This window comes from Podarcis cretensis, assembly GCF_951804945.1.
Source record: "Podarcis cretensis genome assembly, chromosome: 11".
Lineage (NCBI taxonomy): Eukaryota > Metazoa > Chordata > Lepidosauria > Squamata > Lacertidae > Podarcis > Podarcis cretensis.
Window position 1 is genome coordinate 28,775,657 of NC_137180.1, and position 13,137 is coordinate 28,788,793.

A 13,137-nucleotide genomic window follows, 5' to 3' on the forward strand; every position below is an offset into this window, starting at 1 on the left:
AAGGTGTGCGGAGAGGGAGGAGGAGGAGAGGGGAAGGGCGGCCGTTGCGCTGAGTGGGCGGGGTGCTGCGGCGGCGGCGGCGGCGCGGCGCTGGCGGCGTCTGCGCGCTGGCGGGCTTGGCTGGTACGTCAGCGGCAGGATGGCTGTAGCTGTTGACCCAGCAGCAGCAACAGTAGCAGGCTCCGGTGGCGGCTTGGCGGCCCCAGCGGTGGCAGTGGTGGCTGTGGGGCGGGAGGTGGCGGCGGCGGCGGCGGCGGCTTGGTAAGATGGCGGCGCTGCAGGAAGGGGGCAGGTATGGCGTGTCCTGCGGCAGAGTCACCCAGGACAACATCACGGTGCTACATGTCAAGCTGACCGAGACCGCCTTCCGAGCGCTGGAGAGCTACCAGGGGAGCAAGGTGAGCGGCGCCCCGGCGTCGCCGGTTGTCCTCACTCGCCCGGGCTGGGACGCCCGGGAAGGGAAGAGGGACACGCAGCCGGCACAAGGGGCGTGGAGGGGCTGCTTCTTCGAGGAATTCCGCGCACCCCACTCATCCCAGGGCGTGAAATCTCGCCCCACACTGAGCTCTGGGTCCGGCTGAGGATCCCTTAGAAAAGTCTCCTCTTCCCCCCCCCTTCCATGGGACCGTCTCTCCATATGGTTCGTGCCTATTTATAGGCATGGGGGGTGGGAATAAGAATACTAATTCCACATTCTTCCTTCTCACCAACTTTTGATCCCCCTCTCTTTTTTCTTTTCCTTCCGCGTAAGGGACAAAAAAAAAGTTTTGCGGGGCAACAAATGCCCCCAGCTGCCCTGTATGTACCTCACGCAGAAGGGAGGAGGAGGAGGAGGAGGTTGGCCGTGGCAGAGGGCGATCCTTTGAAAATGGCATTTACACAAGAAAGTCATTTTTCTCGGTGTCTGTGCCAGCTAGTGCCTCTGGAGCTGGCCGTGACCGGAGCCAGCCGTTCCCAGATGAGGCCGATTCTGCTGAGCTGTCATTTATTTATGGGCTTAGTTCTTCTGCCTGCTGATCTCGCTCGCTCTCCCCCCCCCGGGGCAGGGAGAGAGGGATGGGCTGAGCTTTTCTCTAGGCCCAGCTTCTCAGCCTGCCCACCCCGAAAATGTGAAGTGGCCCTGGTTGTTTTTTTAAGGGACAATGGCAACTATGACAGTTTTATTGTACATCTTTATCATGCTGTCAGGAAAACTGTTTCTCACTGTCTTCCTGTGTCCCCCACCACCTTGTCCCTCTCCCACCCCCATCCGTAACAGCTGCCTTGTGAGAAATCCTGATGGGGACAAGTTCCACAGCACATTCCAGTGGTAACAGCAGCTGTATAAATTGTTCAGCACATCGGAGATAATATAGAAATATTTTAAATCGGTTTATATCTGGATTGTATTCCCCTTTTCATTTATATTCTGTAGATAGGTTGGATTCATGCAATGTTGTCTTTGGTTGGGGGATTAACACCCTACACCCCCCAAAAAATAAAACAGCATAGGGGAAGGGCATTTTAGACTTAGGGGAATGGGTCAGTTAAAAAGAACATATGATAGATCTCTCTCTGTCAGGCTTCTCTTGCAAAAGTAGGGGACAGGAGAATTGATAGTCTTCTTTAGTTTTTCCTTACTGTAGCTTTCCATTGGAAACTTGAGCCTCCGCTTGTGTTTGTTCAGGGCACATTAAAAGTGGCTATATGTCCCAGCAAGGAGGATTAAGCTCTAATTAGCTGGTGTTTTAACATGGAATTTCAAATTAAATGTTGCTTGTCTCATTTTTTTTCCCTAAGGCCCATTTGTTACTCTCTCCCCTCTCCCTTACTGTTCTGAGAAATCTTGGAGGATTGTTACTTTGAGTACAATGAATCCCAAGAAAAGGTGCTGATCGACTCTTCTTTTTTCTTTTCTTTTAAAAAAATAATTCTTATGTCTTTTGTAGTGCCAGCAGGCTTTCTTCCAAAAAATTTCCTTTGAAACAGTTCTAGGAGCAATTCTTAAAAGATAAGCCAGGAACATACTAAAACCAGACAGAATTTAAATAACAGGTTCTTGACAGACAGCAGTCTCTCTTCTCAGAGTCTCAGTGCTGCTTTCCTTATGTAGTTCTTCATGTAAAAAGATGACTCAGACATGGTTTTCCCAGAATTGACCTCCAAATTGTGCCTTTTCTTATGACTAATGGTTGTTTTTCATAATAAGTAGGTGAATCTAAAATAGAGTAAGCAAGTAAGCTTCCTTCACCGAGTTTGCCCCTTCTATTCTAGCGTGTCTGGGCCATCATTCTCTCTGCCCCTTAGCCACTGAACAGTGTATTATAGCCACTCTGGGTTTTGTACTGCACAATTATGCAGTACATCAGCTGTTTCCCTTGTTAAACCTGAGTGGAAATCATTACTTCTGCCAAATGATCCTTCGAAATCAACTTCAAATTGCAGCTTTCCACTGCATATGTTTCTTGAAGAACTGCAAACTGTTATTGCTATGTCAAGGCTGCTCTAAGGCTCATATTCAGGAATGTGATCGTTTTAAACACTATTGATTTCTTCTTTAAATGTAGAGAGTTGCTTGTGTTCCCCTCCCCCATCTTTTAATAATTAAGAAAAGTTAGAACTTTGGAGTAAGCAGCGTGTGGTTGGAGGTATAATTATTTTTAATACTCAGTGTTTTTTTTAAAATAAACTCATTAACTTTTGAACCAAACTGCTTATAAAGAAAGTTTTAGAGTAAATATCTTCCGTGGAATTTTTGTTGTTCAGACTTAACCTGATTAAAGTGAGATTGAGTTATAGCAGTTTTTTAATATAAAAAATTGAGTTGCATAGTATACCAATTTTATGTTCAGTTTTAAATATCATTCTTCTCCTGTCTTGAAACTAACTTCGGTCAATATTTCGAACATAAAAAGTAGTCATATTGAATAATTTTTGCCTATTTTGTAGAGTTTAAAGAAACCAAAGGCTTTGTTGAGGCTGAAATTGCTAGCTTTTAAAATTCCATAATGCTTTAGGTTTCCATAATGTAAGACATATTACTTTGTGGCACAAAATAAACTGTTTTTGAAGTTGTAATTGTAAAATACATAATTTTCACATCAACTTAATTTCCTATAAAATGTAAAATATATATAAAACTGTAGATTTGAGTTTAATTTTAAGCATTCTTCTGGAGTCTCTTATGAATAGGGTCTCATGTACGTAATACCTAATTTAACCTGAACGTAGTGACACTCTTGCATGTTACAACACATGACTATTTAAAATTTTGTGCTGAGTTCAGCTAGTCTGCATTTTGTAGGTAAATGCATCATCGAGAAGGATAATTGCCCTAGCGTTGTAAAATCAAATGTGATTAACTTAAAAACAGGAGCTTAGCTGCAACTTTTTTAGTGATTTAGAATGTGAAATATCAGTTACATGAGAATAAACATAATTTAATTTCCTGGAGTTTACATTGCGTACAGAATTATCGTGTGTATACAGACGTTATTTACCTATAATTGAGATAAATAAAATTTGAAGTAACAAAGCTAGTTGCTGTTTCCTTGTCTGGCAAAATATTACTGTGCAAATATGTTCAAAGTAAGTTCTGCAATATGCAACATACCGGGAATTTGTAACGGAAGGGAACAGTACTTGCCCACCATTTGATCAGCTGTCTGCAGAGTCATAAAGTAGCTATTAAAGTGACAGTTTGATGAACAAAAATCAGTTTGGCTTTTAGCTGCCTGCATTGGTAATCTTCACCAGCTTTCCCTATGCCCATTTGCCTAATTAATTAAACAGCAAAACATCTCTAACTTGAACAGTTCTTCCAGCCGTCCAAAACACAGGGAAATTTGTAGTTAATTTCTTTTTATTCTTGCTATATCACAGTAGTTAGATATTATTGTCATTGAATTCATCCAAAAAGCACAGGGCAGTTTTACAATATGAAAATAAAACAATACTTGCCATAATAATAATAACAAAAAAAATAACAAGCGCACACACATACAGTTTAAAAAGCCATAGGTTGTTTAATTAGCTAAAGGCCTGGGAGAAGAGAAATGTTTTTGCCTGGCATTTAAAAATATGTAACATGCATGAATAGCCTCCTGAAAAATAAATTAATTAAAATATTGTAAGAAGCCATAGGCACTGTGTAAGGGATTTAAGAAATATTATCTTCAAATGCTTATAGTCATAAACATGATGTGGGTGCAAAGCATTTGCTGTGTAATGTATGTATCATTTATAGGTACTGTCAAAACGTTTAGCTAAGCTGAAACGTCATATATGCAATAAAATCTTGTTATGGTACAAGCACATCTTGTACCTTTTTAATCAGATCATTCCAGCAGCCTGTCTTTTTATTTTATTTCTTTAGTTTGAATAGGAAATTCAGAATAGTTCATGAACTGAGTTCCTCAAAGGAGCAGATTGGCTCCTGCTGCAGATCTGTGATCAGACTTTGTATAACTGCTTACAAGCTGGCACTATTCTGAATGTGATCAAGAGAGTGATCACCCTTCAAGAAAGGATGGCCTCACAACTAATACTGCAGGAATCTGATTTGTGTCAAGGCCAGCTTTTTATGTGCCCATAAATAACCAGTAGGAACTTTGGGGTCAGGGCAGGTGTTAATAGTTCTTCTAATCTACTAAAAGTCCGATCACTGTGCTAGTCCCTTTTTCTCTTCACATAACATTTTTAGAATTGTAATACTTTAATAATGTTGATGTCAAGCTTTTGCGCTTGTCGCTGATTATTTATTATAAATGCTCCTAGGGTGCCCTTTATCTACAGAGATACCTGGATGGCATACAAAGGTTAATTAAAAAAAATAAAAACAATATAATACTATGAAAGATAAAACAACAACATAAAAACAATGGAGACAGTTTTAAAAGCAAGCAACAGGCTGGATACTGATCAACTTTAAAACTTTGGACTTTAAATTGCCCAGGCAAATAAATGAGTTTTAACCTGGCACCAAAATGATTGTACCATTGTGTCAAGTAGATCCTTTGGGTTCAGGCAACTGGCTTATTAGTATATAAACTGTACATGCAAAAGTCTTAAGGTGACCCTTTTAATACAAGTTTGGGGGTAGTGTTGCACTTTGTAATATATATCATTCTTCTAGGTTGATTATGGAGCACCTAAAAATATACTGAGAGCTTTACAAAAGGTAATACAGAGAGACCTCTGCCCAAAGCAGCTTACAATCTAAAAATAAATACGCAACAGAGTACAGGAAAATGAAGGGAATTGAGAACAATAGTATGGAGATTAAGGGGACACTTGGTGTAAAAGGTGCTTGGTTTTACTATCTCTTTACTATGAAGAGCTGTTTTTCATTTAATGCCTACCTATGTAACACTGTAAGAATACAGTAGTTTAAAGGCAACAGAATTAAGCAATCAAGCTGTGGCTGATTTTTATTGTATAGTTTTTCAATATTTATTATGATGCTAATATGTAGGTAGTTTGACATTTCATGCAGGTCAAGGTTTGCAAAATGTTTTCCCATTTCAACACCTAGGCTGATGTCTTCATTTTTCTTAATCAAAAAGTTATTTGAGTTCCTAATCAACTCAAGTGATGTAACACACCCCTTGAAGCATCAAATATATTTACAGTTTATATTGTGAATCTGAATGGAATAGAGTCTGAAAACTCTAAACAAGCATATTTGAGTTGTCATTTCATATTTAACAAATATTTGAATACGCTTCATGAATTTAAGAATTATAACAAAAGTATATTTTGTACTGTTGTGCTTTCCACTGAACACAGTGAGCCTTATTTCTGAGTAAGCTATAGTACTGCTTGTGTTGAAATTAAACATGCGTAGAAGAAGATTAAGAAAATGAAGGTGGAAGCAGGTATCTGCTTGACGCACAAGGCATTTAGCATCAGCTGTCTTAGCAAGCACATACATTTCTGGAAACAAATCTGCAATGCTTCAAGTCACTATGAAACTGATGCAGATATTGGTCTTGTTTGACTGTGACATTAAACTCCACATTAGTGTTATGCAAAAGAATCTTGTTTCATCAAGTCTCTTGTACAGCAGGGAGAGGGGAGCCAAAGCTTTCATTTTGATTTTTAGATAAATACATTTTAGTGTTTGGTTGAATCTGGACAAACTCTGGTTAGCCAAGCTATGGTTTATGTAAATAAGCCAACTTCAATCCATGGTTTATTAAGTTGACTTGTTTCAATAAAATATAGTTAAAAGACGAACGACAGCTTGAGGCTCAAACATAATTATAAAATGCAGTTAATTGAAAACTTCCCTGAAAGCTTCCAATCTCCTTATGGCCACAGCATATATAATAGGACAGTGCACACGCCTGAGGATTTTGAATCTCACATAAACCATAGTTTATGCATCTACACTAGAGCAATGAATAGTGAGGTGCTTGTTGAGGAATGCAAATATGTACAGAAGAGTTGCTCTTTTTAAAATGACTATTCCATGGCATAACCAACAGAACTACAGAACTAGAACCTAAACTGTTTTGTCATATATAACCTAATTTCAGTTGTTGGCAGTGTTTGTTGAGGTGTCTTGAACTTGTCCACTGAGGTGCTTTTAGATTAAAGCTAAGGAGCTCTTTTCAGTTTGAAGGCCACATTTCCTCCTAGTCAACCTCAAATATTTCTACACAAACCCCCCAGGCATATCCCTCCATCCATGCAACCAGGAGGTATTATCATCAAGCAGACAAAAGGGCTGAAATGAGGTAGGGCTTAAAGCAGAGCAGGCAAAGGGTGTAGCCCAGGAAAAGAGGGTGTAGCTTGGGGAGAGTTGCAAAGACCAGATAAAAAGGTCTAGAGGGCCACATTCAATCCTGGGCCTGAGTTTCCCCATTGATGTTGCAAAAACAATTGCCTAAGCTGTTAAATTAGTTTGATGCAACGTTGTCAAAACCAAATCTAGTTAGGTTCTGGTTGTTGTTACAAAACATCAAATAGAAAGATCCAGCTATATGAACCATTTTGAGCAATTTGGGATTGGGCTGTAGAAATTCTTTTCTTCAGTTCCTCTGCCTTTTTATGGGCCTAAAGCTGAGTATTGCAACAGTAAAGCTGTGATTCATCTTATATGAGGCACCATCAAATTAGACCTTTAACAATTAGTAAAGTATCACTGTTTTTGTCGCTTTCTGCAAAGCATGTTCAGTATCCTTACAATAAAGCCATTCATTCGATTTTATTGTATTTGGATAATTTCCAAAGGTTCCATTCGCAGTCATAGGTTTTTCTTGTACCAAAACAAATTGGGAATAGCAGACGACTTTTTGTTTGTATATATTAAATAAGCCTGCTGAAAGGTAACAAACCATTCACTATTAAATGCTTTAAATGCTATTCATAGTCTGGTTTTTCCTCCTGAATTAGTGGAAAGGGATATGTGCCCCACAGTTGTGTTTTGTTTTAGTTTTTTGTGAAGAACTTTACCTGATTCATTCTGTTTTCATTTTTGTGGGATCTAATGCTCTCCCAGCTAAGTTAGCTGAATCAAATTACATTTGTGTTAGACCAGCTGAGATAAAGATAATGGGTGATGTTCAGTGTGGCTATTCTGCTAAGGAGAGAGAAGGTGAGGAAGTGCTTTTCTGCTGCAGACCCCTGAAAGCCTATTCAGAGCAGTGGAGATGGTCATGCAGGGGGCTTCAGAGGCCAGAAGGAATGATTGAGAACTGTTTTCCCTTCACTTACATTAGTTCCACTTGTTGCTGCAAGTGGAACAACAACATTGTTTCATTCAGAGCGCATACTATGGATGTAATGCTAAGCCATGGTTTAGTACTACATGATGAGCCATGGTGGGCTTCAGGCTTGCTCCTTCTTCTTCTTTCCATGAAACTAGAAAGCGGACCCATGTTTTGAAATTGCCTTTATTTCAAACTGACCATAGGTGGGGATAAACCATGATACTGGGTTTGAGTTTGGTGGAAGTCAGGGTTCAAGAAAACTAAAAGTGAGTACTGCAGAAGTCCTCTTCACAGCATGGGAGGCAGGGATGGGCAGAATACGGAAACCCAAGCCTTGCTGCAACTCATTCCTGTAACACTAAGCCATGATTTGACATTGCATCTGACCCTAGCCGATGCCATTTCAGAGATCAGACTTAATGTGTATTAACCTCTGATTCTTTGTACAATAATTACAAGCATGTACAAAATACTTAAGATGATTGTTGAAGTAGCTTTGATTTTTTTTCTTTTCTTTGAGAGCTCATTGTTCCTTGTTCTTCTTTAGAATCTGGTTCCTTCTCGACCTTCCATCCAATTTCAAGGACTCCAAGGGGTGAGTATTTACTTTTTTAAAAAAAATAACTATTATCATGTTAACAAAAGCTTCTCTCTTCTGGCGTGTGTAGTGCCTCCATAAACTGACTTTCTGGGATATGTGAGACTAGCACTCTCAGAACAGAGTGACATAAAACTTAACATGTGAACATGTTTGGAAGAAACAGGGAGGGGGAGACATTAATATATGGAAAACTGAAATATGTGACAGTGCATTTTTCATAGTTACCTAATATTTTTGCTATAATGTTTTTCATTCAACCTTTTTGGAAATGTGGAAGGATAGACTTGGGAGGGAAGATGTATAGAGGCTTTTCCTTAGTATGACAGAGAAGTTTTGAAGTCTAAGGCAAACAGAAGGGACAGGGAGGAAAGCTTTTATAAATAATCTTGCTCTTAATGATATTGAGTGTTAGACTTCTAAAAATGCATATTTAGTATACATTACTAAAGGCAAATCTGGGTCAGGTCAGTGCTTGGATTGGAACTTGGGAGCCTTAAGTATGTATTCCTGGACAAAAGGTGGAGTACATATACATGCAATAAATAAAGGTGTTTCCTGAAGTAAACTGGTCTTACGGTCAGTGTACTTACTATTCAAAACCACCAACATTGCTCTAAATGCCAGCGTGCTTTGGACTCTCCTAGTCAAGTGATGGAAGGGGAAAAAACTAAATTAAATATGAAGGCAAGACATGGGGAAGATTTAATAGGTGTGTTTGCTAGAATTCATGACACTCCAGTTTCAATATAAATTCTAGGCTGAGAAGTGACAACTCAGTTGTTGGTTATTCAGTGCTTCGGGGTAGGGAACATGGGGCCCTTTAGACATTGTTGGACAATAGCTCCCATCAACACTGCTAGCGGTAAGGAATGATGGGAATTTTAGTCTAACAACATCTAGAAAGCACTATGATGGCTACCCATGGATAAGGTGGTCAGGTGGCTTTCTCTGATCTCTGGGACTGGTTGTTAACAACTGCTACAACAATACAGGCCATAATTTTAAACAGACTAGAGGGCATTTTTATATTGTGGTACCTCGGGTTACAAACTTCTGGAGGTCCGTTCTTAACCCGAAACCGTTCTTAACCTGAGGCGCGCTTTCGCTAATGGGGCCTTACACTGCCGCCGCACAATTGCCGTTCTCATATTGGGGCAAAGTTTGTAACCCGAGGTACTACTTCCAGATTAGCGGAGTTGGTAACCCAAAGTGTTTGTAACCTGAGGTGTTTGTAACCCAAGGGACCACTGTACTATGACTCTAGCTGCTTCATGTGATTACCTCTTATAATAGGTATGAACTCTTGGAAAAATAAGGCAATACAAAATTGAATTCTTTGCTGGCAATAGCTAGAAACTCTGTATGAAACTCTGTAGATTTTGTGAATTTGCATCTTAAATTTTAGCATGCAAAGCCACCACTGCTCTGCTTCTCCATAAGCCACTAGACTGTTGGCAAGTATTTTCTTTCTTTGGTTCATCTTATCTTAAATTTTGGATTGAGTCTGAAGTTGACTTTTCTGTCCGTCTCTCTGCTTGCACATCTGGTTACTGTTTAACCACATTGGTTGGTTAGCTGAACTAAGCAGGCCACAGTACCTAAATGCCTTCCTCAGAATCGGCAGACTTACTGATGATCTATTTACAACGATGATGCCATCTGCTATTTTACAGCCATCAGAGTTTCATTAGGTTTAAAGCCAGATTTTGAGGACTGGATTGCCCTGTATATGCCCAAATATTGGAAGTCTAAGAACAACTGAAGAAGTTAAGTACAGTGGTACCTCTGCATGCGAACAGGATCCATTCCGGAGCCCCATTCGCATCCTGAAGCGAACGCAATCCGCATCTGTGTGTGTGTGGGTCGCGATTCACCACTTCCGTGCATGCGCGTGACGTCATTTTGAGCATCTGCGCATGCACGAGCAGTGAAACCCGGAAGTAACACACTCCGTTACTTCCAGGTCGCCGCAGAGCGTAACCTGAAAACACTCAACCTGAAGCAAATTTAACCTGAGGTATAACTGTATTTAAGAATACAGTGGTACCTCGGATTACGTATGCTTCAGGTTACATAGGCTTCAGGTTACAGACTCCGCTAACCCAGAAATAGTACCTTGGGTTAAGAACTTTGCTTCAGGATGAGAACAGACATTGTGGTCTGGCGGCGCGGCGGCAGCAGGAGGCCTCATTAGCTAAAGTGCTGTTTCAGGTTAAAAACAGTTTCAGGTTAAGAACGGACCTTCGGAACGAATTAAGTACATAACCCGAGGTACCACTGTAGTAACTAGATACAGTTCCAGTGTTGGTTCTGTTTCGACTGGCATGGATTCCTCTCAGTAGCAGATAAGATACATCTGAAGAATTTCACATACTATTTGTGAGTCATACCAAATATTATCTTTGGCAATGCCACTTCTAAAATGGTTGGTAATGTATAAAGAAACTCCAAAAATTAAAAACTTTTTGAAAATTACATCTTCTTCTATAATTAAAGAAGTGACATGTGAATCTCCCTTTAACATGGTGACTAATAAATGACTTCATTTTTGCTGGTATGTCAGCCCCTAGCCATCCAGTTTATTGTGCCTGGCAGAAATATAAGGAATGTTACCTTTCTCTTGCCAAAGGATATACTTCTGAAAATTTCTTTACTGACCTGAAACAGTCCGTAGCATATTCACGGCGTGTTGCTACCCCCTCCCCTTTTTAAATGAATATCCGTCTGTCTAGTGCAGCATTGTCTTCATTGACAAGCAATGACTTTCCAGGGTCTCAATCAGGGTGGGATCTTCTTACAGTTCTCCCTGGAAATGGAGATTGAACATAACACACTCTGCCACTAAGCTGTGGCCTCTCCCCCATCTCAACACAAGCCAGACTGGATCCAGCCCTATATTTATGTACTTAGAAGTAAGTTTCCTTGAGTACAGAGGGTCTTACTCCAATAAATGTGTATAGGATTACAGTTATACATGGAATTTTCCCATACTCTCTTCCTCCTATGGCATTTTGCATTTTTCAAGAGAACATACACACAGACATATTCCTATGTAGATGTTATTCAGAGGGTTGCCGTGGGGATGAAGGAATGGAAAGCTTTCCTCCCTTATCATTGGATGCAAGCCATTGATATTAAAAGGGGCAATACATCAATTCAGTCATCTAAGCCCATTAATATCTACCATATTTTGCAAAGTTGTTCTTTTACTGTGCATTTGAACACCCCAAATTGTGCATGATGATTCCCAAGATCAAGGAGCAGGTTTTTGTCTCTGTTTGGATACAGTTGGGTACCATTTTGAATCAAAGTGATGGACTGCACAATTGAAAACTCTACTGCCTTTAACCATTGATTAAACTGCACTGCACTGCACTGATAGCAAGAGTGTAGAATTCCAGTGCAATACTGGGTACAAAACTGCTAGTTCCGAATAAAAAATGCTTCCAGGTGGTGTCTAGGTCTGGTCTTTAGCAAGTTGCCCTACAGGACTGGGGCAGACAGGCACATAGAGTTCTTCTCTATATGCTCAGTCCTTGCTGCATGGATGGTAATGCCTTAGAGTGCAGAGAATTACAGGAACTGGAAACATTTCCTTATATATGTTATGCCCAAATTGTATGGGTGTTTGTAAGCAAGCACGTTTAGTTGCTACTTATTCTTCTTTGTTTCTGGAAGACTTCAGTGACTATGCAGAGAACTTGAACCTTTAGGAAAATACCTTAGGAAGCAAAAAGAAAAGAGGCCCTTGGAAAGAATTTTCCAAATATGCACATTCTACACAATCATTTAAGTTACCTTAATGCTAAATTATATCACAATGTGTTATTTTACACACACAATTTTTCCATTTGGTTGTAGTCATATCAAATGCCACTTTATGGCATCTCTGATCTCCAGGAACACCTTTCGGGGAGGCAGAAGGAGCTTAATTGGGAAGGGGGCTAAAATGCCTTCATGTACTCATGGACTGTTGTGCCTTCCCCACCTTAATTAATTATTACATTTACATCCCATTTTCCTTGGAGGAAAAAGGAGGTCAAGGTGGCATACATGGTTTCTCTCATCTCACAATGTTATCCTCCGAAGAACCCTGTGAGGTATTTTAGGCTAAGACAGTGACTAGCGCAAGGTCACCCAGTGAGCATCATGACTGGGTTGCAGCCATCACTCTAAGCAGTGCACCACGTTGGCTATCATCCATGATGCTTTATAATTATAAATATTACAGGAGCAAAATCAGATTTAACCCCAAAGATCAATGTATTGAAGAACCTGTTTGAATGTAAACCAGTAGGTGCAACTATTTATTTATAAATCTGTTTATAAAGACATCTTTAATACCACCTTTTGGTCCCATTAAGAACTCCCTATTATCTTAGAAAGAGCAGTCTACAATAGTAATATTGAATGGAATTGAATCTAAAACACACATAGATTTTTGGGAAAGAGAACACACATGCAAGAAAAATATTTCAGTTGGGAATACTGCATAAAGATTCCAAAATGAGGAGCCACAAGCAGAGAGAACTAGTTATATTCTCATAGATTGAAGCTGACATCCAGAAGGCTCCCAGACCCTGCCTTCCCCTCCAATAAAAGCCCAAGCATATCTGCATTGTGAGGGGATTCTGAGCGAAGTCTTTTTTGGGTCTTCCACACCCAATTTCTGTTTCCCCAAAGAAGAGGAGCAGCCAGGGTGAACCTACTGTGTGTCTCCCTTCCTTCTCCTGCTTCTGTTTAGGGCACATGGTTGTGCACACTCTTCTTGCTAAGCTGTGCTTAAGTGTACAGGAAAACTGTTGGGTGTGATACGCCAGGTATGGAAGAAACCCTAGATAG

General features: G+C 40.1%; 1 protein-coding gene across 1 annotated transcript in view; it reads left to right on the forward strand.

The window, feature by feature from the left end:
• The first annotated feature begins 83 nt into the window (after positions 1–83).
• The window catches only part of ELL2 (elongation factor for RNA polymerase II 2), a 41,318-nt gene continuing 28,264 nt past the window's right edge, over positions 84–13,137 (forward strand). Inside the window, exons 1-2 of the mRNA XM_079995541.1 lie at positions 84–398; positions 8,242–8,289. Coding sequence (XP_079851667.1) covers positions 267–398; positions 8,242–8,289 — 180 coding nt within the window. The 5' untranslated portion in view covers positions 84–266. The remainder of the gene's footprint in view (positions 399–8,241; positions 8,290–13,137) is intronic.